This window comes from Ambystoma mexicanum, chromosome 5q (assembly GCF_040938575.1).
Source record: "Ambystoma mexicanum isolate Mex_15411 chromosome 5q, UKY_AmexF1_1, whole genome shotgun sequence".
In the NCBI taxonomy this organism is placed as follows: Eukaryota; Metazoa; Chordata; class Amphibia; order Caudata; family Ambystomatidae; genus Ambystoma; species Ambystoma mexicanum.
This window is the reverse complement of record NC_090933.1, coordinates 1,281,070,364-1,281,097,121: the sequence shown is the minus strand read 5'-3', so window position 1 is coordinate 1,281,097,121 and position 26,758 is coordinate 1,281,070,364. Positions and strand designations below refer to the sequence as shown.

At 48.3% G+C, this 26,758-nt stretch overlaps 1 protein-coding gene across 19 annotated transcripts in view; it reads left to right on the top strand.

Annotated features, from left to right (window-relative positions):
- Window positions 1-26,758, top strand: part of PLEC (plectin) — a 1,447,724-nt gene that overhangs the window by 1,319,679 nt on the left and 101,287 nt on the right. For all 19 annotated transcript variants that reach the window (XM_069621862.1, XM_069621861.1, XM_069621869.1 and 16 more), the window contains 3 exons: window positions 10,115-10,230; window positions 11,664-11,770; window positions 13,966-14,085. In XM_069621862.1, coding sequence (XP_069477963.1) covers window positions 10,115-10,230; window positions 11,664-11,770; window positions 13,966-14,085 — 343 coding nt within the window. The remainder of the gene's footprint in view (window positions 1-10,114; window positions 10,231-11,663; window positions 11,771-13,965; window positions 14,086-26,758) is intronic.

Below are 26,758 nucleotides of genomic sequence, written 5' to 3'. Positions count from 1 at the left end.
ATGCTAACAGAAAAGGGTGGCTGATTCATTGGTGGTTTCTAGCCAACAGTCAGATTTTAGCAGCAAAAATGAGTGCGTGAAAGTAGGGTTTGCCTCTTATTTCTTTTTAGCCAATGAGCCCAGACAGTTTTGAGAAACTCTTTTGTGACTTTGCAAAATCCATTTGGATGAAAAACATTCAAGAAAAAAATTGGTAAGGGTGAATGCTGTCTGGCCCCTTCCCATGTTAACCGAAATGCAAGATTTGTCCCTCTTGAAGACATTAATCCTTGAAGTGCTCCTGCTCCTTGGCTGTCAAAAGAACTTCCCACATCATGACATCAGATCCTGGTGGTGAAAATCCATGTCTCCAAGACCACAGCCCTTGAAGAAGGTCCGTCTCTCCATGAGACCAATCATTGGAGGGGAAGGTCCATTTTGCAACGACCGCCTCCTTGAAGGTTTATCTCCTTGGACCTCATAAATAGTAGGGCATTGACCATCACTCTGTGATCTCAGCCCATGGTTGTGAAGGTTCATGTCTTTGCCCTTGAAAAGAGAGGTCCACTTCTTTATGAAATGTAGTGTGAAAGTGGCTGATCTAGATTTCTATGCCTTTGAAGACACAGCCCATTAATCTATGATCACAACTCATGAAGTGAGTGGCAGATACCTTCATGGCTTCAGCCCTTCAAGATAACTGTTGATTTATTCGTGATCCGAGTCCTTGAGTGGAAAGGTCCATTTCTCAATGGCCTGCGTCCTTGAGTGGGAAAGCCCATCTCTCAATGATCGAGTCCTTGAGGGGAAATGTCCAACTCTCATGGCCTCTGATATTTGAAGGATACGGGCCACTTGTGTTTGAACAATGCATTTAAAAAGGGAATATGAATTCTCTCTTGACTGGGAAAGGTCCACCTTTCATTGACTTCTGAACCTGGACAGACGGTCCATCATTCCATGATCTCAACTCTTGAAGATGAAGGTCCACTCGCATAACCTCTGAACTCCAAGGGAAATATGCATAACTATGCACTTCTTATTGAAATGGGCGAACACAAAGGGAACGTTCTGCTATTGCATTTTAAATCCTGCTGTGCAGGGCACCCAGTGGTTGAAAAGAGTGGTTTCATATGTGTCCTGGGAAGGGGAAATTGCACAGACCATGAGCATGTTAAGTATGTATTATTTGCTAAAAAGCTCTGGGATATTGGGTTCACTTCTGCAATGACTGTCAACCTTTACGATGTGATATGTGATCAGTGCAACAGGAACCTTTCTGCAAATCTGGTTGATTGTGTTAGAATTTAGTGTTTGTAATATGGAGGTTTCTCTGTTCTACGCCTTAGACACGGTATCTGTTAAATAAAGAGAGAATATGTGTTCTTCGTCTTAGAACCGGTATTGTGTGGAGGTTAGCCCTGTTCTACATGAAAGAACCAATATGTATAATATGGCAGAGAGCTCCGTTCTGTGTCTTAGAACCAGAATCTATTATATTGAGAGTAGCTCTGCTGCCTTACAACCAGATTCTATTAAATTGAGGGTAGCTCTGTTCTGTCTTAGAACCAGATTCTATTATATTGAGGGTAGCTCTGTTCTGTCTTAGAACCGGAATCTATTATATTGAGGGTAGCTCTGCTGCCTTAGAACCAGATTCTATTATATTGAGGGTAGCTCTGTTCTGTCTTAGAACCGGAATCTATTATATTGAGGGTAGCTCTGCTGCCTTAGAACCAGATTCTATTATATTGAGGGTAGCTTTGTTCTGTCTTAGAACCAGAATCTATTATATTGAGGGTAGCTTTGTTCCGTCTTAGAACCGGAATCTATTATATTGAGGGTAGCTCTGCTGCCTTAGAACCAGATTCTATTATATTGAGGGTAGCTCTGTTCTGTCTTAGAACCAGAATCTATTATATTGAGGGTAGCTCTGTTCTGTCTTAGAACCAGAATCTATTATATTGAGGGTAGCTCTGTTCTGTCTTAGAACCAGATTCTACAATATGGAGCGTGTACCTGTTCTCCGTGGTTAAACCCCTTTCCCATATAACCAGACATTTGCTGATCACAGACTGTGCCGTGTTGGCTCTGGCCCGCCCCCCCCATGCCTCCCATCCGCCCGCGCACCCTCCCTCCTGTGCTAGATAACATGGGATGTGGGAACACAATGAAATGTTTCTGAATGGAATGCAGAACATGCTTTCAATTCTCTTTTGGGCCCTTGGAAAGTTAGCAATCTGCCAAGTCCCACATTTTTACAAAAGCCTGATTTCTACTGGTGCAGTTCTTGACCAGTGACCCTTTCTGCCCTGCATGCCTCAAAAGGAAGACGCGTCAAAGGGGAGAAGACCCCCATTTGGGAAGGCCAAGTTTTCACATGGCTCTCAGGAATCGGCCAAAGTAATCTCCCCCAGTGAGGGGTGGGATGAACAGCACCAATTGCCCCATGGTCTAGAATGGTCCATCCTACGTGTCCCTGGGGCATGACCGTCATGGACTTCATGCCGTTCAATGGCATTTATTTATTTATTATTATTATTATCATGGTGGTATTTATTGAGCACGGACCTAGCTCCGAGAAGCAACGGCGCTTTACTGAGGTATACAGCAATCGATAACATACGTATCAAAGACAACAATGGCCCCATGGGCATTATGGGCACATCGTGCTTATTCTAGAGGATCCCATTGACCGCAATATCAAATCTCACCCAACACCTGCCGTAATGATACCCATAGACTTCCATAACATATGACAGGCCAAACCAGCCTCAATGACCCGTAGGTTATGTTCTCAAGTATTTGTACTGCGCCCGTCACCACTGTAGTGGTCTTACGGAGCCTAGCCGTGCCCGATTATTTTGCGCATTGTGGGTCCGCAAGGATGTTGCCAGACCTTGGTCTGTGGATAAGGGAAGGTTGGGAGAGGTGGTGAATGGAGAGGACGGATTGGGAGGTGATGGGGGTCAGCGGGCAATGGGGGAGAGGGGATTATAGTAAAACAAATTATGGGGTAAGAGACAGTAAGGATGAGCATGATTGCATACGAGTGTGGTTGTAGGCATGTGTGTTATCAATTATAATTAGTTACGTACACTTGAAAATATTGGCGAGTAATAGCCCTGGTAACCCCAGTGGCTCTTTCTCTCGCACTAGCGTAAGATACCCTCATCAAATTCCATGGCATTTCTTTACCAGTGCCCCAGTTGGCATCAGTGGCATGTGTTACTCCATAACAGCCTCAGAAACCCCTACCGACGTCCATGGCATAGCTTCCTGTGTAACAGCCTTACTGACGCGTATACACTTTAATGGTATGTTGTGTTCATTACTGGCAACGGTGGCGCCGTGGATATCAATGGCACTTCTCTTTAAGCCTCCATAGCCATCACTATTGCCAGCGTGTTTCTGCAGACTTCTGCAGTCACTAGAGGGGAATTAGGCTTCTCAAGGAGCGTAGATGTTACCCAGAGCATCGATGGATATAACGGGGAGTTCGAGTGCTCACATGTGATGCCGTTCCCACTCCACTGCCTTCTGTGCTTTCTCTGCGTTAGGTAGAGACGTCGCTAGGGGGGGGGGAGGCTATAGCCCGGGTCTTTTGGTTGAAGCCCCGGATAGAAGCTCAGGGGCTACAATCTAAGGGCTAGCTAGCCCTGAGTAAGCACTGTCCCGACATTAGCGTAGCTCAGATCTTTTCCAGACCTAGCAACACCCCTGGCGTTAGGATTCCAGGAGTAGGGAGAACCACCCTCCCATTTCCTCCATTCTCCACCCTATGTACATTGAGTGTGTCAGAAAGTGTATTTCCATCTTGCTTACAGCTACACGCGCTTGGGTTCCCCACTCCCTCCTCTGGCAGGTTACCGGAGAGGGGTGGCTCAGGTGGCTGTAGACATTTGAGCCTCCTGCAGCAAAGATGGGAGGTGTTCTGGCCACGCACCCAGAACGCGAGCAAGAGACGAGCCAAGCAGATCGGCTCTGACTCTGTGGAGCGCTGCCAGAGGCTATGGAGGCCTTGCATATTATTTCTCTGATTGTGACAAGTACCTGCATGGACTAGTCCCGCCCAACGCTGGCTGCCTGGTGAAGCTTCGCCTGGGTGCAGGATTCACACGGTCCTTGTGCAGCAAGAAGAGACAGCGACGGCTACAGGATGGGATTCAGGAGGACAGACCAGCGGGGGCTCCTTGAGGCTTTGATGATGGGATTGGCATAGGTCACTGTGGGGCTTTGAGGCTGGAGACTGCTACATTGTGGACTCTGAGAGCGAAGGAAGGACTACGATGCTGCAAGAGGTCCTGGAGAAAATTGTGGTGGCAGAAGCGAGGCACACCAGGCTTACCTCGCGATCTGAACTTTGGGCCACTTGCCAACATTGAAAAAAAAACACCTTTGGCTCAGAAGCTCCTTACAAGATGAATACAAAGGGCAAAAAAAAGAAAGGAAAGCCCCGGGTGGTGCACAGCTCTCACTCAGGCAGGTCCTCGGACTCACACTCGGAGCAGGAGGAAAAGGTAGTGATGGTCTGCGAAGACATGCCCTCAACGGTCCACACTGTCCGACGACAGGAACACTGGATGGCTTCACAGTCCCTGACCCGCGGGGGCCGGACACAACAGGTCGATGAGTTCCCGAGGAATGGGCCAGAGACCGCCAACAGCTTCACCGGATCCCTGTACTCCATTCGTTCCATGCTGCAGATGACGGAATTGTGGGTATTTTGCTTCTTGCACTCCTCTTGTCTTACTAATATTGCCTTTCTTCTGTCCACTGCACTGTTTGCATGTCCGTTGTATGAATTCAGTTCTATTGTACATGTTTAGGGGCTCGCCCATTGGGACATGCTCATTGTATGGGTATTCTACACCCCAGGGCCTTTGGCACATTGGGTCTCTGGGTGGGCAGGCTGCGCTAACCTAGGGTTTAGATGTGAGTGAGATCTGTTTTGGGTTTGCTGGTCATGATGCTTATCGCCTGCAATTTGAGCAGTGGTACCAGTCCAAACCACTGCTTCCCCACATCACCGAGAGGCGTTCTGTAAACCTCACTGAGAATGTGAGTTGGTCCAGTAGACCAGAGCTGGTCATGGGTGGTGTTACCAGGAATTATTTTGGGTGAGATATACGTCTTTGAATACACTGAGCGGCATCACCGAAGCTGCCAGACTCTATACAAGGTGAGGTTCTGTCATGGCAGCCCAAAACAGAAGTGTATAACTGCCCCCCTAACCTTTCACCAGAGAGTCCACTTGGGCTGTCGTAGGTGACTGATGTTCCTATAATTCTGTATCCCCTGGCCAGTGAATATCCAGGAAGCTGGCCATCTGAGACCACCTGGACCCTCTGGGTAGGAAAGATGCCCCCTTCTCTCCTTCATAGAATCTGGGCAGCAGAGAAGTTTGCAGTACACCCATCTTGCTGCGGTACTGATTGGGTGCTGGCCGGCTGACCAAGAGCTCTGTAACACAGCAAAACCCCCAACCATAGACATGTTTTGGCAGCTGGGGGTTGGAGAGATCGTCGGGAACTACAGTACTGGCTTTTTACTCTCTCCGGTTCATTGAGCATGCAATCTAACTCTAGTCGCCTAGGCAGTAACCCAAGCTCTGGTGATTCAATGCCCTTTCTTCAGGCTCCAATTGTTGTGCCCGGTGTTCATGAATAAGTCAGGGATGGAGCGCATTGAGGCCGAAGGCGGTTCCATGTCGCTTTACACATGGGTACACTGGCGAGGTGCCACGAGCCGGGCTGCCGCCCATACACCCTGAGCCCTGGTGACTGGCAACACCCACCTCTGCTTGAAGTGTGAGGGTCTCTTGGGCCCGGCTGCTATCGTGCTGAGACTTTTGATGGGGTTGCCCACTTGCAACAGCCTGCAACATGCTTAGCTCTGGCCACCTCATGTCTCCATCAGTGCACCTCGATCCTGAAAGCGGCCATGCAGCTATCCTCGTTTTCAATACTGGCTGTGCTGGGAGAGGAGCACCATCAGTCATTGTGCCTCGATCGAGCCTCAAGTCCCCTGATATTTCAGGGTGCGTTGTGCACAACTCTGCCAATTCCCCGTAGCCCACACTGTAATTGGCAAATGCCTCTGCTTTCCCATTATAAAATGAATGCAGCTCGGACAATGCACCTCTATCCAGACATTTCCCCCCTTGCTAATAAAGTGTGCCTTCCATAGTGCTCTCCTGGTGTACTTTGGTTCGAACATGCATCCCTTCTTTTTAAGTGTATATTACACATAATACAATTACACACTGCGTTGCCAATTATCAGTACGACAACTCATCTCACTTAAACCGCTAGGCCTGACACACAAAGGCCTTCCTTCCTCTGCTCCCTCTTACAGTGTCGACAACATACATTGTAACAACACAATGCCTAACCAGATCCACTCCTCCTGAGAGCTCCCACTTGCAGTTACTCAGAAAGGGGCGACAGGAGGTTCTCTGGAACGCCCTTTCCACCCACATCTGCAAGCCGCCTCTCTACTGATGTTCAGGAAACTCCTGGTGTTTCAACCGAGCTGGACCCCCTCCTGCTTCAGACCCTCCCTCTACATATGCCTGCTCGGGCTGCCCCCGGCTCCCTCTAACGTCAAGTAACACGTCATTGTGTGCTGTCTGCTGCACAAGTTTATACATACATGTACCTATTGTCGGATCTTCAGTAGGTATTTGTGGATAGGGGAGAAAAAGGGGGCGGGGAAGGGTTGTGATAGGGGCAGTAAGGAAGGGGACGCGGGTCCACTATAAAAAAAATCAATACAAGATTTTGAAGTGATAACTTTGTGGTAAAGTACCACAAAGTAATTGCACTCGGCGAAGTGACATGGAACCCCCTAACACACACACAGTTAACTTCACATAGGAATGTATGTATGACATCCGTTGGCCCCGAGAGTAAAAAATAGCTCTTGATAGCTGTTGGTGCCCAGCTCACCAAGCTCTTCTGAATTATGAGTAGGAGCCAACTGGCCCTTACCTGTTTCGATCTCTGGTGCAGGCCAGCAGTTCAAATGCCATACTCCCTGGATCCCAGAAGGCCTAAAAAGACAGAGATCCTGTAATCTGGAGAATACGACCCCACATGAACACCACAGCCCTGACCATTGCCCCACACACTCCACTGGTGCCGAGGTGCATATCTACTCCCTCTGCCCTCAGCATTTGTAAAATCTTGCGCTGTGTATGTACACACTGAAGCGTGCAGCTATAATGCCCCTAACTGTTCCTATATACACTGCTCCGCTGGGGTCAGGTCTGCGCTATATAAACCTCCTCCCCCCCCCCCCGTCTAATCAATCCACATCTCTTGCGTGTTTCTGTTTCAATATCACGCGTCGGCAAGACTTTAGTCTCTGGTCAAGGATCATGGCCATTTCACCTGGTGCTAGTCTTTCCCTCTGAGGTCTGGAATGTTCATAATTTTGATTGCAACAAACGGGTAGATTTTCGTGGGTTTTACAATTTGATTGTCTGATGGGTATTTTGGGGTTTGATATGACTCCTCTTTAATTGCACTTAACTGGGTCGTACCCAGAATTCCCTGGATCGCTTTTCTGAAACAGTTGGGTCTCTTTCTGTGGGCTGTAAATTGACCTCTTGACACAAGAGAAAGATCATATTTTGTGTTAGGGTCGGGACCCACTTTAGCAGTATGTTGTTTCTGAGACCTCACAGCCTCCTAAGCCGCACAACTCCGCCAGGTAAGGACACCAAAGTCTTGCAGATGGGCCCATATTGACAGATTGGCACAATTTCCGCAAGTCTATGACGATTACACCAGCGCCGGCTCAAGGTGCACTCAGAGGGTTCAGCACCACAAGAGCGCCCCACAGCGCAAGGCACCTTGCCTCCAGCTCAGTGTCATGTAAACAGCCCCTATTAAAGAGTCACAATAGGCACTGTTTGCATGACACTGAGCTGGAGGCAATGTGCCCTTAAACACACTTTACAAAAACAGCAGGGGGGCAGTGCTGTTGTTGGGTTGATACTTGTTCTAGTATCAGCCTGACAACAGAACTGAGCCCCCTGATGTTATGCATTTGTGGTGGCCCGGGTGGGAAGCGCACAAATCTTAAACCCAGTTTGCCGTAGTTCTTGTTGGCCCTAGGACCGCATCTAAATTCTCCGGCTTGCTAATATCTCGGCTGTTTCTCTGAAAGATCACCACTTTGGGTTTTGTTTACATTTTTAGGGGCCATACACTACTGCACCCAAAGATGTTCTGGATTATTTTATTTATTTATTGCATGTATTGCGCGCCCAAACCCACAGGTGCCGCGTACTTGTACACGTAAGTATGATATAGAATACACTGGGAATACACACATCGTTTTACACACAGCTTATTATCGGCAGTGCAGCATTCAAAATAATAGGGCACACCGATGGGTTCCACGGCCCATCAACATTATGCTGCTTGGGCTGATGGTACTTGTAGTCCAAAACAAGTTTGCAGTCGGTTTGCGTAGCCTATCAACGGACCGTGAGCAGGTGACAGTGATGAGCACACCATCCATGTCCAGATTAAAGAGAGTGGGGTTCGTGTAGAAGTGCATCACACTCCTTTCCCTGGTGAATGAGTCTGTTTCCAGGATTTTTATTTCTAACTCCCTATTACTTGTGATTATATCCCCTCATTTAGGGTGCGTGTGTTGCCACTCCTATTCGGCACTTCAGTCGCCGAGTACTACTCGCCTCTTCCCTCAACGCATGTCGAGGAGAACAAAGTCTCCTGTGTTTTCCATTTCATGGCAGTGGCCGTTCCACCGCATTTTACCACCGTCATTCTTTGGGGACCACCTTCTTGTACCTCCTGTTGCCACCCCTCATTATTCGGGACCCCCCTGGGGATAAAGGTAAGGCAACAGCCGCAGGTGCCACGCAGAGTTGAAGGCTTTTTGGAAGTCCAGGAAACAAGTCCTAAGGGCGTGTGAAGACTGATGGTGCCCTCTGCTGTTGTGTGTTTAGTAGGGGAGTATAGGCAGTCCCTCTATCTATTCATTTAGGATGCTAAGGAACTGCTCAGGCATTGTGCTAGCCAATCAGGTATCTGGGTTAAGCCATTTACTGTTTTATCATAGAATGTGATTTCCCAGCTCTACCGATGTTCCTCACTCGATGCCTTCCGTCCCCCTTCTACTGCACCTGTGAAAGTTGCATGTTTGCAGTGGCCTTTGGTATACTGGGGCTAGAGCGCACACAAAGATCTGCCAATGCGCCTCAACGTTGACCCGCACAGTGCAGCACTGTTCTCGTAACCTTAAAGGTAGAGTTGAAGCAGCAGTCTTTCACTTCCGGGTCTTGAATATGGATAGCCTTAGGATAGACTATGACCATCTCTCCCCCCTTAGTGTGTTCCTATAACGTCTTCTACATCCTTCCTAATGCCCCCCTACTCTTGTCCCTTAATCTCCCCCTCTCCTGTTCCTTCTCAAAAGCCCCACTGATCCTGTGGCCCTCAAATATATACTCCCCAACCACATTTTTGGTTTGCCCTACTCCGGTTTCACAGTCCCTATCTTGGCTCTCTCCAATCCCTGTGCTTCTCTTTTTGGCCTGTTTCGCCATTTCCCATGGTTGACTCCCAGGCACCCTCGCCTCCCAATCCCTTTCTTCTGGTTTAGGAATAGCTCAAGCTTTGTCTCTCCCCTAATGTCACTTTCATAGTCACTCTATCATGCCCCAGCCCGTCTTCTATGTCTTCACTTTGTTTACCCGCCTTTCTCTTCAGTCCGTCCACTTTCTGGAGTCGTCCTAGTTCTTTTCTTCTATCTCCGAGGTCCATGTGCTTATTTCATAGTCACTCTGTTTTGTTTTCTCTGTCCTTCATTTGATACTCTCGGGGTCCCTCTTTTTTTTCTCCCTTCCCTTTGGTTCTTTTATAGACCCACTATTTAGTCTCAACCCTTCCTGTGATTGTCTAACAGTCCGTTGCTTCGGTCTCTCTCTATCCTGTGGTTCTTTCATAGTCACCCCCTTCTGTTTCTCCATTTCTTGTCTCCCTCCCTTCTGTCTACTCTTGCAGTGGTTCGCTCATAGTCCCCTGCTGTCGAGCCCCACTCCTGTCCTGTATTTCTCATACTCAAGTTGTACCTCAATCCTTCTCTTTTGTCTCATCAGGCCAATGCTGATTGACATGGGCAAAGTCTACCGACAGACCAACATCGAAAACCTGGATCTGGCGTTTGGTGTTGCAGAGCGGGATCTGGGGGTCACACGCCTTCTGGATCCTGAAGGTGAGGCCTGCAAACACACATCACCTTGAAAACCCGATTTATGAGAGGCTATTGATGAGACCTGGACATGACACCATGTTTTTTTCCACACATGAAGGTTTCCTGGGCAGTAATCCGACTGCCCACAGACAGTGCCACCTGGGGAGGGCTCCTGGGTAGGTCCAAAGGCTGTGTCACCTGGGGAGGGCTCCTGGACAGGTCCACTGGGTGTGTCTCCTAGTTGTTCATGAAATGTTGGAATATGAAATATCATTGAGAGAAAAAAACGAAAGTTATTTAAACGAGATTGACTTTGTTTTTTTCTCCCAGACATTTCTTACAACCCGGTCCCTCCCACCCCCTTACTTACCAATTGGCGGCACACCTCGTTGTGTGCCGCCCATTCCTCCATTCTTCTGCAACGCTGGTTCCTTTCACTTACGTACATCGGAGCCGTCGCTGCAGGGTCCTTTTTTTAAAAAAAAAACAAAGTTATGCTATCGGGAGCAGGGGACACCCCCGCAACCCTCGCTCCCCTTGTTCACTAGAGTGGCACCGAATGGTAAATGTGTTCGAAATTTTCAGCTGTACACGATTTTCGTACAGCCGAAATCCGATCAAATTGACCACTCGGTTTTTTTTGTACAACCATTTCTACGGATATCTTGTCTCCTGGGGAGGGCTCCTGGGCAGGTCCCCAGGCTGTGCCTCCCATGGAGGTCTCCTGGGCAGGTCCCCAGGCTGTGCCTCCTTGAGAGGGCTACTGGGCAGGACCACATCTCCTGGGGCGGGCTCCTGCTCAGTTACTTGGCTGGCTACTGGGTAGGCTTACGAGGGGTGCGGGTGAATTCTCGTAGGCTCTCCTGGATGGTTCATTTGGGGTTCTGCTGGACTGGTGTCTATTGTAGGTTTCCTGGGCAGTTCAGACCTGGTCCCAAGCCTCGACAACTAATTGGCCACATCTGTGATCATCTGCTGAACATTAATCGGCACGAGCGTCATTTGTGCGAAAATTTGAGTTTCCCCGCAAATTCCAGTCTTCTGCGTGCATATCTACAAGAGTATAAAATGATCTTGGAGGTGAAAGGGCGCATGTAGAATTCACAAAATAAATGTATCTAGTTGTTGAAAGCGAGGCAGCCCCGCTCCTCCATACTACTGACATAAGTGGGTGTACTAGAGAAGGAGGTGGTTTCTTGCCCTGCACACTGTTTTAAGGACCAGACTATCTCAGGTAAAAGCCAGATCATTGGAGACTCTTTTGATAAGGAGACTCCTCTCATGTCCCAGTGGTGCCGGTGGCATGTCAGTGATGTGATGGCGCTGCTAGGTCAACACAGAAAACCCAAGCCTGTTTTGTCACCAAGCTCTGTCCCTGCAGGTCTGATTGCAGTTTATGGGGTTCACCTGACCTTGTTTCTGTCTTCCCTTTTCCTCACGCCCTAAACACACAGATGTGGATGTCCCTCAACCAGACGAGAAATCCATCATCACATACGTTTCATCGTTGTACGATGCCATGCCCCGCGTCCCTGACGTGCAGGATGGAGTCAAAGCTAACGTAAGTGATTGGAGGATTCGCGTGGGAGAGGGGTGATGTAGGAACACACCAAATCCCACAAACTCACACAAGATGTTTGTGTGGTGTAGGGGTGCAGATGCACAGTGTTACCTGTATTCTTGAAGGATGGTTTGCGACTGGTATGTTGCGATGGTACTTATGTGTATAGGATAGTAGTGTTGCTTGACTGCAGGTGTGGTGTGTTTGTAGAAATTAGCGCATGATGCTAGTGAGTTATGTGTGGTACAGGTTCAGATGGAAGCATGCTGCTGGCAGATAGGTGCAGTATGTTTGTGCTGTTCCGGTCCTCTGGCACGTCAATGAATTGATTATAGCAAGTGGATACATGACACGTGGTCATTGGAAGGACAGTGGATGTTGTTGGTGGGTGGGTTTGATAGTTGGACCGGTCTATACACCACCTTGAGGCAAGCTACCGCTTCTCCTGGTCTCACGGAGGATTAAGACTGATGCTCCTATAACAAACAAATGCAATGAGTTTCTGGGAAACCGGGTGTGCCATGCTGTTCAAAAACCTATAATACACTGGCAAGCGGTGCAGTAATGTTTGCACCACAACGAGTGTGGAACGTGTGTGGTGTGGGCCAGATGAGTTGTTGCTTACTCTAGTTGCCATTATATATGGGTTTCTAATGGTGGTACTAATATTGCAGTGGGCTGAGGCTGTGTTAGTGTGTTCGTTGATGCTTTACCAGAGCTTTAAGGTGCAAGTCGGAAGACTTTAGACTGGTACATATCATTCCAAAGCGTTTGGAATCTGTAGATGTTGATGATTATCAGATGGTGCTGGTTGATATGTTCACTGTTGGTAGCAGCCCTGTCGGTGAGGGTTTTCATGACCGTGTACAGTAGTGCGAATGGTGGTCATTTTGTTGAGTAGGGTTGGTGGCTTTAGTGTGGCTGATTTTCAGCAGTTGTGCTGGTGGGAATAGTTTTGTTGAGTATGAAGGATTGGGCTAATTGCGATAGTCCTCCTGACGTTGGACATTGTTGCTGATGTCTCTTATCTGTGGGGAGTGTATAGAACGGTGAGAATGATGTGTTTTGTATGGACAGTAAATGGCAATGCTGGTTGTTTTGCTGTTGACTGTAGACAGTACAGATGTTACTGGTTCTGCCTATTGTGGTAGTTGAGATGACTGTGAATGCTTGGTCAGATGGTGGTAGTTGTGTTAACTGAATTTATTTTCTGATTGTGGTTCTTGTACTGGTAAAAAAGGTTTCCCGGATGATGGGGAAGGTTGTTATGACATTGCTGGAGTAAAATACACCCATGAAAGATCCCAAAAAATGGCTATTCCAATCATTTGTGATGATTGAGGATTCCAATCATCTCTTCCCCTCCAGACATCCGAGAAACAGTCCATGTGGATTTTTTCAAAACCAAACTAAAAGCCTACCTCCTCGCCTCCGTGTTACCCTCTTAACCGACCTCTCATCTGCCTGCTAGCTTACCTTATTCCCTCGCCTCTAACCTGCCTCTGTCCCTCACTTCCTCTGCCTCCACTCTAGCACTTCAGCCATTATGGTCACATCCCAAGCACAGCTGGCCGTACTGCCTACTTGCACTTACAAGTGTCCAATGTTGGTTGCCCTTGATCTATGCATGTCCACCCATGTATTGTCCCCAGTGACTGTTCCATTTACTCTCCTCCAAACCCTGGTGAGAATGTCACTTGAACTCACCCCATTGTAAGAAGGACACTGCTTCCCGCCAAATCTGATTTCTCATCTATTGTACTTTTTTTTAATCAAAAGAGCATTGTCCCTACCTGTATATGAATTCTATAAAAAAATGTCCGTTACTTGTCGGATCAGGCGATGCCAATGGTTAATCAACATCTGGCCTGTCCTTTGTCCCTGATGCCGTCGGCTTGGTGGACAAGTGCTTTCAAGTGGCTGCAAGATGACCTGCGGCACTAAAAGAATAATCCCCCTGGACTGTTTCAGCCCTCTGGAGTAACAGAGTATGGCCTACTGGCTGCGATTATCCTAGAAAGCTGCGGCGATAGTTGCGCTCGCTATGGCGGATCGTGGTGATGGTGGATGGTACTTGTGCTGCATGCAGGCGATTGTGATGGTGGTACTTGTGCTGATCATGTACCCCTGTGCCGATGAGCCTTTATCTGCTTGAGCTCATGTGCCTATTTCAAGGCTTTCTTCCCCGTTCCCAGGAGCTGGAACTGAGGTGGCAAGAGTACTACGAGCTGGTGACGCTGCTGGTCCAGTGGATCCGCCATCACACCATCATCTTCGAGGAGCGGAAGTTCCCCAGCAGCTACGAGGAGATTGAGGTACTGGAGAAACACAGAGGCCCCTAGCCCCCCGCTATTCCCCATGAAAAGAGTGGGTGCACTTCCATTTCCTACCACCAGCAATGCACTCCACTGTCCTCACAGATTTAAGTGTGATGAGAAATCGTGGTGATGGGGAGTGGTGCCGCGCAGGGGATGCTAATGAAGCCCACTGTAATATCTGGTGGGGTGCTAAGAAGGGTCTGGTGCATCCTATTAATGGAAAATCGTTCTAGGGGACCTTTGAAGGGCTCTTGGCTTGTGTGACCTAACAAGCACGCGCAGGAAAGCGAGCAATGCATGTTTACAGATGTGTGTTGAATATAATGTAATGAATCAACAGTCAAAGAAATCAACTAAAACAAAACTGTTCAAATATAAAAACGCAGTCAAATCCAAATGGGCAGATGCAGCTTCCAGTCCCTTTAGTGTAGGACAGGGGGTTCAGTCCCCGCTGCAGAGCTGCTTATGCCCCTCGCAGATTGGAGTTTCCCAGACCAGTAAAATGGCTCCGATTGTAACTGTGCTGCCGGTAGCAGTCTATCGAACATGCAGGCAAGGTTCTCTCATCCTCGCCCTCTTTCAGTCCAATGTCCACCTCCCCCGTCGCTTCAAAACCAAAAGATAATCCCCTATGTACAGCTTGCAAGAAAGTAAACATGGCAAGCTGTGTCTTCTTGGGGAGGAGATGGGGGCGTGTTCGCAAAACAGCAGGTTCCCTGCTTGCAGCACGCTGCAGTGACGACTGATGAGGGGCGGGGTGTTCATTTCCCCACCACATTTTCAAATCCTGCTGGGACCTGCCCCTTCATCCCTCACCCCACCAACAAGAATAATTTTCTCATCTGCTCCCCATCAACTTCCTCCCCTCCCAATGACTGGCAGCGTGTGCAAGCCCCTCCCACCAACTCACCAGTGTGCAAAGGGGTCCCTGCTGGCTCTCTTGCCTCCCTGGCCGTTCTCCACCAGCAGCTTGATCCCCTGGTCTTCTTGCTCCTACTTCACCCCCACCACCATTTGCTGAACTGCTCCCTGCCTTCACCAACATTGTGCTCGCCCGACACTCCCCCATCAGTGGACTTGCCTGTCCCTTACTCCTGTCAGCAGGGTGCTCCCTATTGACCTTCGCCTTCCACATTCCCACAGGCATCCTCAACATCTCGTCTGGCAGTTTCCTTGCCCGCTCTACCACACCGCCATCTGCATCTTGGACACGTGCTTCCCCCTGCACCCCATGCTGCCAGCAGCCCTGTACCACCTCACCCCAGCATAACCAGTGTGAACTGCTCATTGATCTCCCAGGCCGTCCGTCTACCCGCACCAGTGCTTGCATGTCTCCACTTCTCAACGAGCAGTGTCCCCACACTTCCCCGAGGACTGTGTTCACCCTCACCTCCACACGCAGTGTGCTCACCTGCGTCCCCCTGTACCTCAATCAGTGTCTGGCCTCCTCAACAACAGTGTGCTAACCTGATCGCCAATCGCCATCATACCTCTACAGCAGTGTGCTTACCTGAGCCCCCACACTTCCCCCAGCAGTGTGTTCACCCTCATCTCTACACGCAGTGTGCTCACCTGCGTCCCCCTGCGCCTCATTCAGTGTCTGGCCTCCTCCACCATGCATGGCAACACCTGCACAGCAGTGAACTAACCTGATCCCCAATCGCCATCACACCTCTACAGCAGTGTGCTTACCTGAGCCCCCACACTTCCCCCAGCAGTGTGTTCACCCTCATCTCTACACGCAGTGTGCTCACCTGCGTCCCCCTGCGCCTCATTCAGTGTCTGGCCTCCTCCACCATGCATGGCAACACCTGCACAGCAGTGAACTAACCTGATCCCCAATCGCCATCACACCTCTACAGCAGTGTGCTTACCTGCCTCCCCTTGCACACCCACACCTCATCCAGCAGGGCCCTGTAAATAGCTGTGTGCAGATGGAATTATGTTTCTTTGTTAATGGCCTCAAGGGTTCATTCATGAAATTCCTGCTGTCATACCGAAAATCCGTGCTGCCTGCAGAGGAGGGTGTCCACTTTGTATAAAGGAGTCACGTAGATGGGATCGGGGAGGGAGAGCGGTGGGGGTGAACATAAGGCCAGGCCCCCTTCTCACCTGCCCCTCATCACTCCAACTGGAGTGTGATGAACAGTGCCTAGAGTAAGAGTGTGGAGGGCTGGCCTTATCTCTTCTTGTTTTTTTCTTTTTTTTTTAAATTGTATCTTATACAACTCAATCCATGATTAAACACATAATTCATTCCTTAATATACAGCCCATAAAATAATGTTTACAATTTAAATTCAATGCGAGTCATCCTTTCAATGCAAGTTTATAATACAATCATACAAAAATCATAAAAATACATCTTCACTTTCATTCTGTCACTCATTCAATTGCCTCCTAAGCATTCTTTGTGTTCATGAGATTTCGATCATCTTCAAAGACTTGAATATCCTAATCACAAGTGTGGGTGTTGGCTCTTGCTTAATATATTCCCCAAAACCTTCTGAATTCAGTGAGTCGGTTGCATGAACAAATCCACCTAAAACTCTTCTCTGAACTTCTCTAGAGCCCTACATGCAGTCCGAGGCGTTGCTATGCGTGGGGGAGGGGACTGAGGGGGCTATAGCCCCAGATAGAAGCTCAGGAGCTACAACCGAAATGCTATAGCTAGCCCAGAGTCCCGACAGTCCCAACATTAGCTTAGCCCCTGATCTTTTCCAGACCTAACACCCCTACACACAGTGAATAAGTGCTTGAGTTTCCTCCGGGGAGCCACAGAACCAACACGTTACTGTTTCTTGAAGGCCATGTACAGACCTCACCTCTGCAGTCGATCATAGATTAAATCAAAACCTTAAAAATGTCTCCCTGTATCGGCTATCAGGGCACTGCGTCAAATGCTTCTGGAGTATTCCCCTCTTTTTACACTCAGCACACATTTCACTGCACAGAGTATACAGAGTTCTTTTACCTCCAATCCATATCCAGTCTTTTCCCATCATTTTCATCTTTAGTTGGCCTCGATTTTGCAACAATAATTCTATAGGCACCTCATAGTGCTCCATAATCAAGTCACATTTCTCCTTCAACTTAGAAAGAATACCCCCCCTTCGCACAATTTTCCACCTGCTTCGCCAATAGAGCGCAAATTGAGTTCTTTCCACCAACCAACCATTTACAAAATTATAGAATAGTCCTTAGCGGTACAATGGCTGGAAGTAATTTGAACCCTAACTCAAAGCGAACAAACGTCAGAGGGACCCAGTTAGGTAATATTAAAGCTTTACTCCATATTAAGCCTTCTAATTTGTTCAGCTCCAATTTATTTGTGGCCAAAAATATACCTAAGCCATAAACTAAAACTGGGATCACCTTTGTTCTGTAGAACAGGATCTATCAAGCAGTCTTTCCAGATAACTGGAATACCCATAAACCCAGTCTCACCCGTGTGCTTGATGTTATGGACCCAATCTATCCACCCCACCACCCCCATATAATGTCACTGGAAAACGCGTTGCACCCTCCCTATCCATTCTGCCAAATACTAACAAGATGGCTGCCCATGAACCCTAGAGGTTCACGTCATTGGATAGTGCCTGGTGTTGTGCATCTAGTCTACAAGTTCACATCAATGGAAGGTGCCTCGACACTGTCTATGCATTCTACTAGTTAGATCATTGGAAGGTACCTGCTCGCTGTCAATTCTTCTGGATGCTATACCATGCGTTCTACTAGTTCACGTCGCTGGAAGATCTCTGTGTGCTATACCAGACTTTCTACCAGTTCACATCACTAGAAGATGTCTGGATGGATGCTATACCATGCGTTCTACTAGTTCACGTCGCTGGAAGATGTCTGGATGCTATACCAGGCTTTCTACTAGTTCACATCGCTGGAAGATGTCTGGATGCTATACCAGGCTTTCTACTAGTTCACGTCGCTAGAAGATGTCTGGATGCTATACCAGGCTTTCTGCTATTTCACGTCGCTGGAAGATGGATGCTATACCAGGCTTTCTACTAGTTCACATCGCTGGAAGATGTCTGGATGCTATACCAGGCTTTCTGCTAGTTCACATCGCTGGAAGATGTCTGGATGCTATACCAGGCTTTCTACTAGTTCACATCGCTGGAAGATGTCTGGATGCTTTACCAGGCTTTATACTAGTTCACATCGCTGGAAGATGTCTGGATGCTATGCCAGGCTTTCTGCTAGTTTGCGTCGCTGGAAGATGTCTGGATGCTATACCAGGCTTTCTACTAGTTCACATCGCTGGAAGATGTCTGGATGCTATACCAGACTTTCTACCAGTTCACATCACTGGAATATGTCTGGATGGATGCTATACCAGGCTTTCTACTAGTTCACATCACTGGAAGATCGCTGGGTACATGCTATACCAGACTTTCTACTAGTTTACATCACTGGAATGATGTCTGGATGCTATACCAGGCTTTCTGCCCGTTCACAGCGCTGGAAGATGTCTGGATGCTATAACAGGCTTGCTACTAGTTCACATCACTGGAAGATGTCTGGATGGATGCTATAACAGGCTTTCTACTAGTTTACATCACTGGAAGATGTCTGGATGCTATACCAGGCTTTCTGCCCGTTCACAGCGCTGGAAGATGTCTGGATGCTATAACAGGCTTTCTACTAGTTCACATCACTGGAAGATGTCTGGATGGATGCTATAACAGGCTTTCTACTAGTTTACATCACTGGAAGATGTCTGGATGCTATACCAGGCTTTCTGCCCGTTCACAGCGCTGGAAGATGTCTGGATGCATTCTACTTAAGGTCATTGTAATTTGCCTCGATGTTGTCCATGCAATCAGATAGCTCCATTATTAGATGTCATCTGAACACTGCCCACCTTCGGATGCATTGGAAGCTTGCCCGTTCTGAGACCTGCCACCTCTTTGTGAGATGCAAGTCCTCTCTATGCTTTCTTCCAGATAGCTGGGAGAAGATGGCCATCTCTATCTTATCTTCCGTCTCAGTGAGAGATGCTGGCCCTCTTGATTTATTCTGCCAGCTCAATGAGTGATCTTGGTCCCCTCTATCCCTGCTGCCAGCTCATATGCCGATGTTGCAACTCTCAACCTACTCTGATCACCAGATAAGTTGAAGGCACTTGGGCTTGTATTCATTCCTCGTTACAATAAAACGCCAGTGAGGTTCTTTCAGGGTTTTAACATTTGGAAGGTATGTGAGAATCCAGGTCAATATCCAGGTATCTTCATATGGTGCGGTGAGTAGCCAAATGAAGGCTGTGGTGTGCCACCACAGTACAGACTGCCACCCCCATACCACGCACAGTGTCTCTGGCACCCCTTAGATAATGGAGAGCAAGAACCCCTGAGCAAGAATTAGTCATCCGCAAAACATTCACCACAACATCTCAGCCAAAATTCTGCGGCAAAGGAAAGGTATCTGCTGATTGGATGGCCCTGGGCGAGGGCGGCACTGTGGGTTTTGTTTACACGCTTCCCACCACAACATTCACCATGATGAGGAAGGGAATCGTTTCTTACCTGTAACTCCATTTCTCCAGCATTGGTATCTTTCATGGATTCACATGCTTAGAATATTCCCCGTCATCAGGCTGGGATCCCTCGGTACATTTTTAAAGACGTTTCCCATAGGAAAAATGTCGACACTTCTGTGCCCTCTCTACGTCGTTTTGAGCCGCTTACGCATGTCCCAATAGGACGTAGCGGTATAAATGCCCCGCCGCGGCGGCTCCCTTCTGATTTTAACCCCCCAAAGTAGTATGGGGTACATATTATTTGCATACAGGGGAGGCAGGCGGGCGCATGTGAATCCATGAAAGATACCAATGCTGGAGAAATGGAGTGACAGGTAAGAAACTATTCACTTCTCCAGCGTTGGATCTTTCATGGATTCACATGCTTAGAATAGATTGTATAGCAGTACTCCTGATTTGGCAGCGTGAATGCAAACCAATACCATCATACCCACACTTTTTTTTTCTTTTTTCTTTTTCATTGAGCAACTTCAGCGGTTACACGTTAGTTTAAAAACAACAACATACATTACGATATATATTGATCGAAGAGCATACCCCTGTATAGGGATTACCTCACTGAAACAGATGACGTAGGACTGCTCGTCCCATCTGTATATCTTCTGCATGTTGCTTTTCGAGGCAATAATCGCAGGTAAATGTATGTGGCACCGACCAGGATGCCGCCTGACAGATATCTCCCAGCGGGATCCCGGCCCACAATGCCGCCGACGATGAAGTTGATCTCGTGGAAAGGGCTCTCGGACGCTTGTCCAGCGGCTTCCTCGCTTTCGAGTGACAAAAGGTAATCGTCGACGAGACCCATCGAGCCAGTCCTTGTTTTGAGATCGCTCTTCCTTTTGCCGACGGCCCATAAACCACACACAGTTGTTTTGTATCTCTAAATTCTTGAGTACGATGAAGGTAAAACTTTAGAGCTCTTTTCACATCCAATGTATGGAGTGCTTTTTCCGCAAGCGATGAAGGGGTTCGCGAAGAATGTCGGCAGTACAATAGACAAAAGTTTATTAAAGACAGTAGGAATTTTTGGTATGAAATGAGGGTTGGTCGCCAACACCATCTTGTCTTTAAAAAATCTCAAGCATGGAGGATCAATGACTAATGCTTGTATTTCCGAAAGTCGTCGTGCCAAAGTGATAGCCACCAAAAAAGCCAACTTCCACGATAAGAATTTTAAAGACGAAGAAGCCATAGGTTCAAAAGGAGCTTTCATTAGTTCTTTCAATACTAGGTTAAGACTCCAGTTCGGAGGAAACTTTTTAATTGGTGGAAAGGTACGAAATAAGCCTTTCATAAAGTGTTTAATCAGCCGATCACTAAACAGTGGTGATGAATGCCTTCTACGAGTGAATCTCGAAATGGATGCCAGATGAACCTTTATCGATGAAAAAGACCGATCTCTTTCTGCTAAATGCAGCAAATATGGAAGAAGCTGCTCCGGGACGATGAGGCTCCAAACCTGGGTGATCCTTATACCACATGCAGAATCTCCTCCACTTACATGCATACGAAGTATTCGTGGATGGAGCCCGTGCGGCTTGTAAAATTCGACGGCAATCCGATGAAATAGTTAGGGTACCAAACTCCGAGAAGTCAGGAGCCAGGCTGTCAGGCTGAGACTGTCTGGATCGTGATGCCACACTGTTCCCTTGTCCCGAGACAGGAGGTTCGAAATCTTCTGAAACCTCACCGGTCGCGCTATTGATAGCTGGAGCATGTCGGAGAACCACGCCTTTCTCGTCCAATAAGGAGCCACTAAGATCACCCAACACAGGTATCTGTGAATCCATTGCAGAGTCCGTCGTATGAGTGGAAACAGGGGAAAAGCATACCCAAACTTGTCTGTCCATTGGAAGGAGAATGCTTCCCCCAGCGATCCGGTTGCAGCCATCTGCTCACGTACTGTGCACCTTTCTTGTTCTCCCTCGTCGCAAAGAGATCTAGGGAAGGTTGTCCCCATTTTTTGAAAACCTTTGCCAGCTGTTGGTCGATCAATTCCCATTCGTGCAGCTGATCCATTTCCCTGCTGAGAGAGTCCGCCTGTACATTTTTCACTCCCGGCAGATGGTAGGCCACTAAACTTATATTTTGTTTTAGAGTCCAATGCCATATTTCTTGAACTTAGGTCGAGAGAGTTCTGGAGCGAGTACCTCCTTGTTTTCTTAGGTAGAACATTGTTGTCGTATTGTCTGTCAATATTCACACTACCGATCCTTTTATGTGTGGTAGAAAAGCTTTCAGGGCCCAACGTACCGCCCTCAACTCCAGCACATTGATATGAAAGGCTGTCTCTTCCGACGACCACAGGCCTTGCGCTTCAAGAGAACCCAGATGCGCTCCCCATCCAGTCAGAGATGCATCCGTCACTATCATTATGTGAAATTCTGGCTCCTGCAGGGGCATCCCTCTCGATAGATTTTCGAAGAGTTGCCACCATCGAAGTACTCGTAGAAGCTTGTTGCTGATAGTCAGTTTGTCCGACCAAAGTCCCTGACTCTGGGACCATCGGTCTGCCAGGAATTCTTGAATTGGCCTCATGAAGAGGCAACAGTTGTTTACCAAGGGGATACACGAGGCCATGGCCCCCAGTAGTGACATATATCTCCTCACCGACACTCTGGTGTTGACTTTCCACTCTTTTACCTGTAGCCTGAGCTTGTGAATCCTCTCCACAGATGGTTTCACCAACCCTAACTGAGTCTCGAACTCCGCACCCAAAAACACCAAGTTCCTTGAGGTAGTTAAGGAGGACTTTTCGAAGTTGATTGCAAATTCTAACTGTCGCAGAAGTTGCATGGTGGCCTTTAGACTTGCTTGTGTTCTTATAGGGGACGATCCCCTTACCAACTAATCGTCCAGATACGGGTAAACAACCCTGTTTTCTTAACCAAGCTGCTAAGCACTTTGTGAACGTCCTGGGAGATGACTTTAATCCGAATGGGAGCACTTTGAACTGATAGTGCGTTCGTCCGACTACAATCCTCAGGAACTTTGTGTCATTGACGCATTGGTATATGAAAGTACGCGTCCTGGAGATCCAACAACGCCAGAAAATCCCCCCGTTGAATAGACCGGATCACTTCCTGAAGTGTGAGCATCTTGAACTTCAGATTTTTCAGTGTTTTATTGAGGTCTCGAAGATCAAGAATGAGACCCCACTTGCCGGTGGGTTTTTTCACAACGAAGTATCGTGAGTAAACTCCTTGACCTCTTTCGGATACCGGGACCAATTCTATAGCCCCTTTTTGTAGCATAAGCACAACTTCTTGTTTTAATATTTGCAGATGGGGCTGAGCCGAAAACACTGGTGGAATGTGCAACGGCTTGATTTTGAATTGTAAGGAATGGCCTAACTTCACTGTGTCCAATACCCACCGGTCTGATGTTATCTTCTCCCACTCGTCGACACGGTGAGACACCCTGCCTCCCAGGATGTTCTGAAACTCGTCATTGCTGGTTCTTTGATTGTTTGTCCTTCATCGACGATGGATAACCTCCCCTTCTTCTTGAGGCTTGATAGTCTCGACCTCTTCTAGCGGTCTGGGAAGCCTGCCTGTAGCCTTGAGAGGAGTACAACGGTCTACTGAAGGTCCAGTCCCTGGATGACGAGAATCGGGAATTTCCTGACGCTCCTCTAAAGGGGCGAAACGAACGAAAACTTCTGCCACTCTGAAGGGCTCCAAGAGAGCGTGTTGTGTCTGAGTCTTCTTTCATGCCTTTCAAGGCCTCGTCCACCTTCTCTCCAAATAGCTGTTCTCCTTCAAAGGGCATATCAAGCACTTTATATTGTACTTCTGGTCTAAAGTTGGTGCATTTGAGCCAGGCTTGTCTCCTTAAAACCACTCCATTGTTAATTTGCTTAAAGCCTGATTCCGCCAGATCTATGGCGATGTTTATTGAGTGATTTGACACCTCTTCCCCCTCACGCACAAGCAAAATAGCAGATTTTCTATGTTTGTCCGGTAGATGTTCCAGTGTGGGTGCTAAACAATGCCACATCTCTGTCATATTTCGCCATAATAGCTAGAGAATTGGCCGCCTTCACCGTTGTTGCTATTATCGACACCACCTTCTTGCCAAAGGCATCTTGTCTCCTGGCCTCGCTCTCCGGAGGAGTTGTGCATTTATGTTGTGACCTTGCCTTTCTTGCAGCAGCTGCCGATACCACTGATTCTGGAGAAGGTTGAGAAGACAAACATTTTGGAGTAGACTCAGGAGCTTTAAATTTCCTTTCCAGCCTGCCTTTAACCGCAGGCTCCGAGAATAGATGGTGCTTTGTTCGTAACCCCTCTTGCCGTACATGATCTAAAATGGGAACCGAAAATACTGATTTTCTTCTCTTTACCATATGATCAAACAAGAAACAGTCTTTCTTTTCTTCCTCCTGGGCCAGGCCAAACTCGGTACATGCCTTACCCATCATTGAGTGGAAGGAACCAATATCATCCGGAGGTGATGGTTGAGCCGGACTTCTTGGAGCTTCCATCTCCGCCTCCAACTCCTATGTCGCGTCCCTAAAAGGGGATAACGATATATCCGATAAAGTCCCTTCTAGTTCCGACTCGGACTCTGGTAGTTCTTCTTCCTCCAGGCGCGAGCATGGAGGGTCTTCACAAACCGGAAAGGCTGTTGATGCCATAGGAGCCGGCCGGTGGGAAGGGCCTGGCTCGTCGTCGGCTGGTGTAGTATGCAGTCCTGCCGGAGCACTAACCTGAGGCAACTTCGCATCCAGTTTACTCAGTAAAGTCTGTAGTGTAAACAATACCTCCAGGGATAAAACAGCCTGAGGATTGAGTAACGGAGCTGTAACTGGGATACGTCTCCCACTCGAAAGCGTCAGTGAGCTGACCCCTTGCAATCCAAGTTCTGTAGGCCCAACCACTGGTTCACGGTCCTCTTCCACGGATGATATGGAAAAAGCTGCCTCCTGCTGCAACAGGGTCTCTGGTAAAATCGGATCATACACCTCCGGTCGCCAGCCTTCCTGCAGAGCCTCTGTCGACGAGGCTAACTTCTCGACAGTCGTCATCGCTGTCGTATGACTCGGCGGAACTACTGGAGGGACGATCTGCGTCAGTGGTAGTGAGGGTGTCGACGATCGAACTCCCGTCGACGACAACAGTGGATGCGCAGAATCCTGAGGCGCTCCCGCCTTTTTTGAACTTGACTTCTGTTTCGACAAATCTCAACTCGAGGATGACCTATGATGATCACCTGAGGAGGTTCTTGGCAGGTCTTTTCTCTCCTTTTTTGATGAGGACGAAGAAGACAAGCTTTTGTTTTCGATGACGATTCCCTCGTAGAATGTTTTTCCAAGGAACTTTTCTCCGTCGAACGCACCTTCTTCGCCGGGGGTTCCGCTGATAGGGAACGGCAGGGAGCCACCAGAGATTTAGCCCTCAAGGCCAAGCTGTGTGTGGAGCCTACCTCCAAGGGGGGGTACGCACCCGCTCCGTCATTCAGCCACACCACCAGCCGTCTATTTCGGTCTTTCAGGGTCTTCTGCGAGAAGCCTTTACAGATTTCATAATTGTCAGCCGAATGGTGAGGGTGGAGACAATATAGACAGTCCATACGTCCATCTCCTTCGTACACCTTTTTTAATCCGCATGTAGCACACTGACGAAATAGAGCCTTCCCAGACATTGGGAAAAAGACGAAAAACAACCTTGTAAAATAGCAGATGACACAAGGTGATCCCACTACTTTGGAAGACAGTTGAAATCTGAAGGGAGCCGTGGGGGCGGGGCATTTATACTGCTACATCCTATTGGTGCATGTGTAAGCGGCCCAAAACGATGTAGATAGGACACAGAAGTGTCGACATTTTTCCTATAGGAAACGTCTTTATAAATGTACAGAGGGTTCCAAGGCTGACAACAGGGAATATTCTAAGCATGTGAATCCATGAAAGATCCAATGCTGGAGGATGGAAACCTGTAGGGCTCAGTCTGTCCCCTCCTCAGGGAGCAGCAGGATGATTGGTGAAGCAATGGAATGTGCAGCCTGTGATTGGGCCCCACTGGTTCCTTGGCCGGAAAATGTGGTTGGATGGTAGCGAGCGAGTGAGTTTGAGATAAAGACAGTAGCCAAGGGCATGCCAAGAGGCCTTCAATATTGGTCTCCATTCACTGTATTCCAGGAGCAAAAGCAGGGCTATGGAGCATTCTGCTAGGAGTCGGTGCCCCCTGAGCACAGCAGTTCTTGATGGTTTCGAGGCCTCTATGGTCTTATCTGAGGCTGAATTGTGAAAACATTGTGGCCCTTACTTGGATAGCAGGCTCTCCACCGCTCTGCATGTGCACAGCAACGCGTCGAGCTTTCCGGGCCCTTTATTAGGGGGAGTTACTTGTCCATCAGCCCAAATTGAAGTGTGGGAAGGTGGAGGAGGGAGAAAGCTGAAACGTGTTGACATGCACAGCTGAGAGACAAGGACGCTGCTCTGTTTTCATCCAACCTAGAATCTGCTGCCGGCATGCAGTGGGGGAGGGGACCTAGGGGGAGGAGGTCTATGGGAATGTTGACTTTCCTCATGCTTTCGCCACCCTTTCTGATTGTGTCCCTTAGGTTCTAAGTCTCACAATGCTGTCTAGTTGGAAGTGACCTCTCGCTTTGCCCTTTGGCTGCAAAGCACAACAAGGCTCGTAATTGCCCCTCCCTTCCTGCCGGGCATTGCAAATCCACCTCTGTTCTTGTAGCATTACCCAGCTCATGTCACAACACAGTCGGGCGTAGCTGGCAGGGGATGAAGCAAATCTTCCTGCCTGCACAGCATTTGCCCGTGGGGTGTGGTGTTCTGCAAGGCGTGGGCATCACTTTAGGCATCGTGCACACTCTGTAAATGTTTTATGTGGCTGCGCCCTGTGCTCTCGGGAAAAAAACCCAATGCCGTCCCTGTATCCTGGGGGAGCTGGAATCCTTGCTCTTTCTTTTCTTCACCAAACCCCTCTAACGTGCTTTCTTTAAATTGACACACTAGGATCTGTGTCATGTGATGGGGCTTTCACACGCATGGGATGTGGTGGGTTCTGGTTGATGTGGTCGGTAAAGTCCCATTATTTCATTCCCCTATAGGATGCCAGCGGGTGGTTCCGTAGACCTTGGGGCATACCCCTAT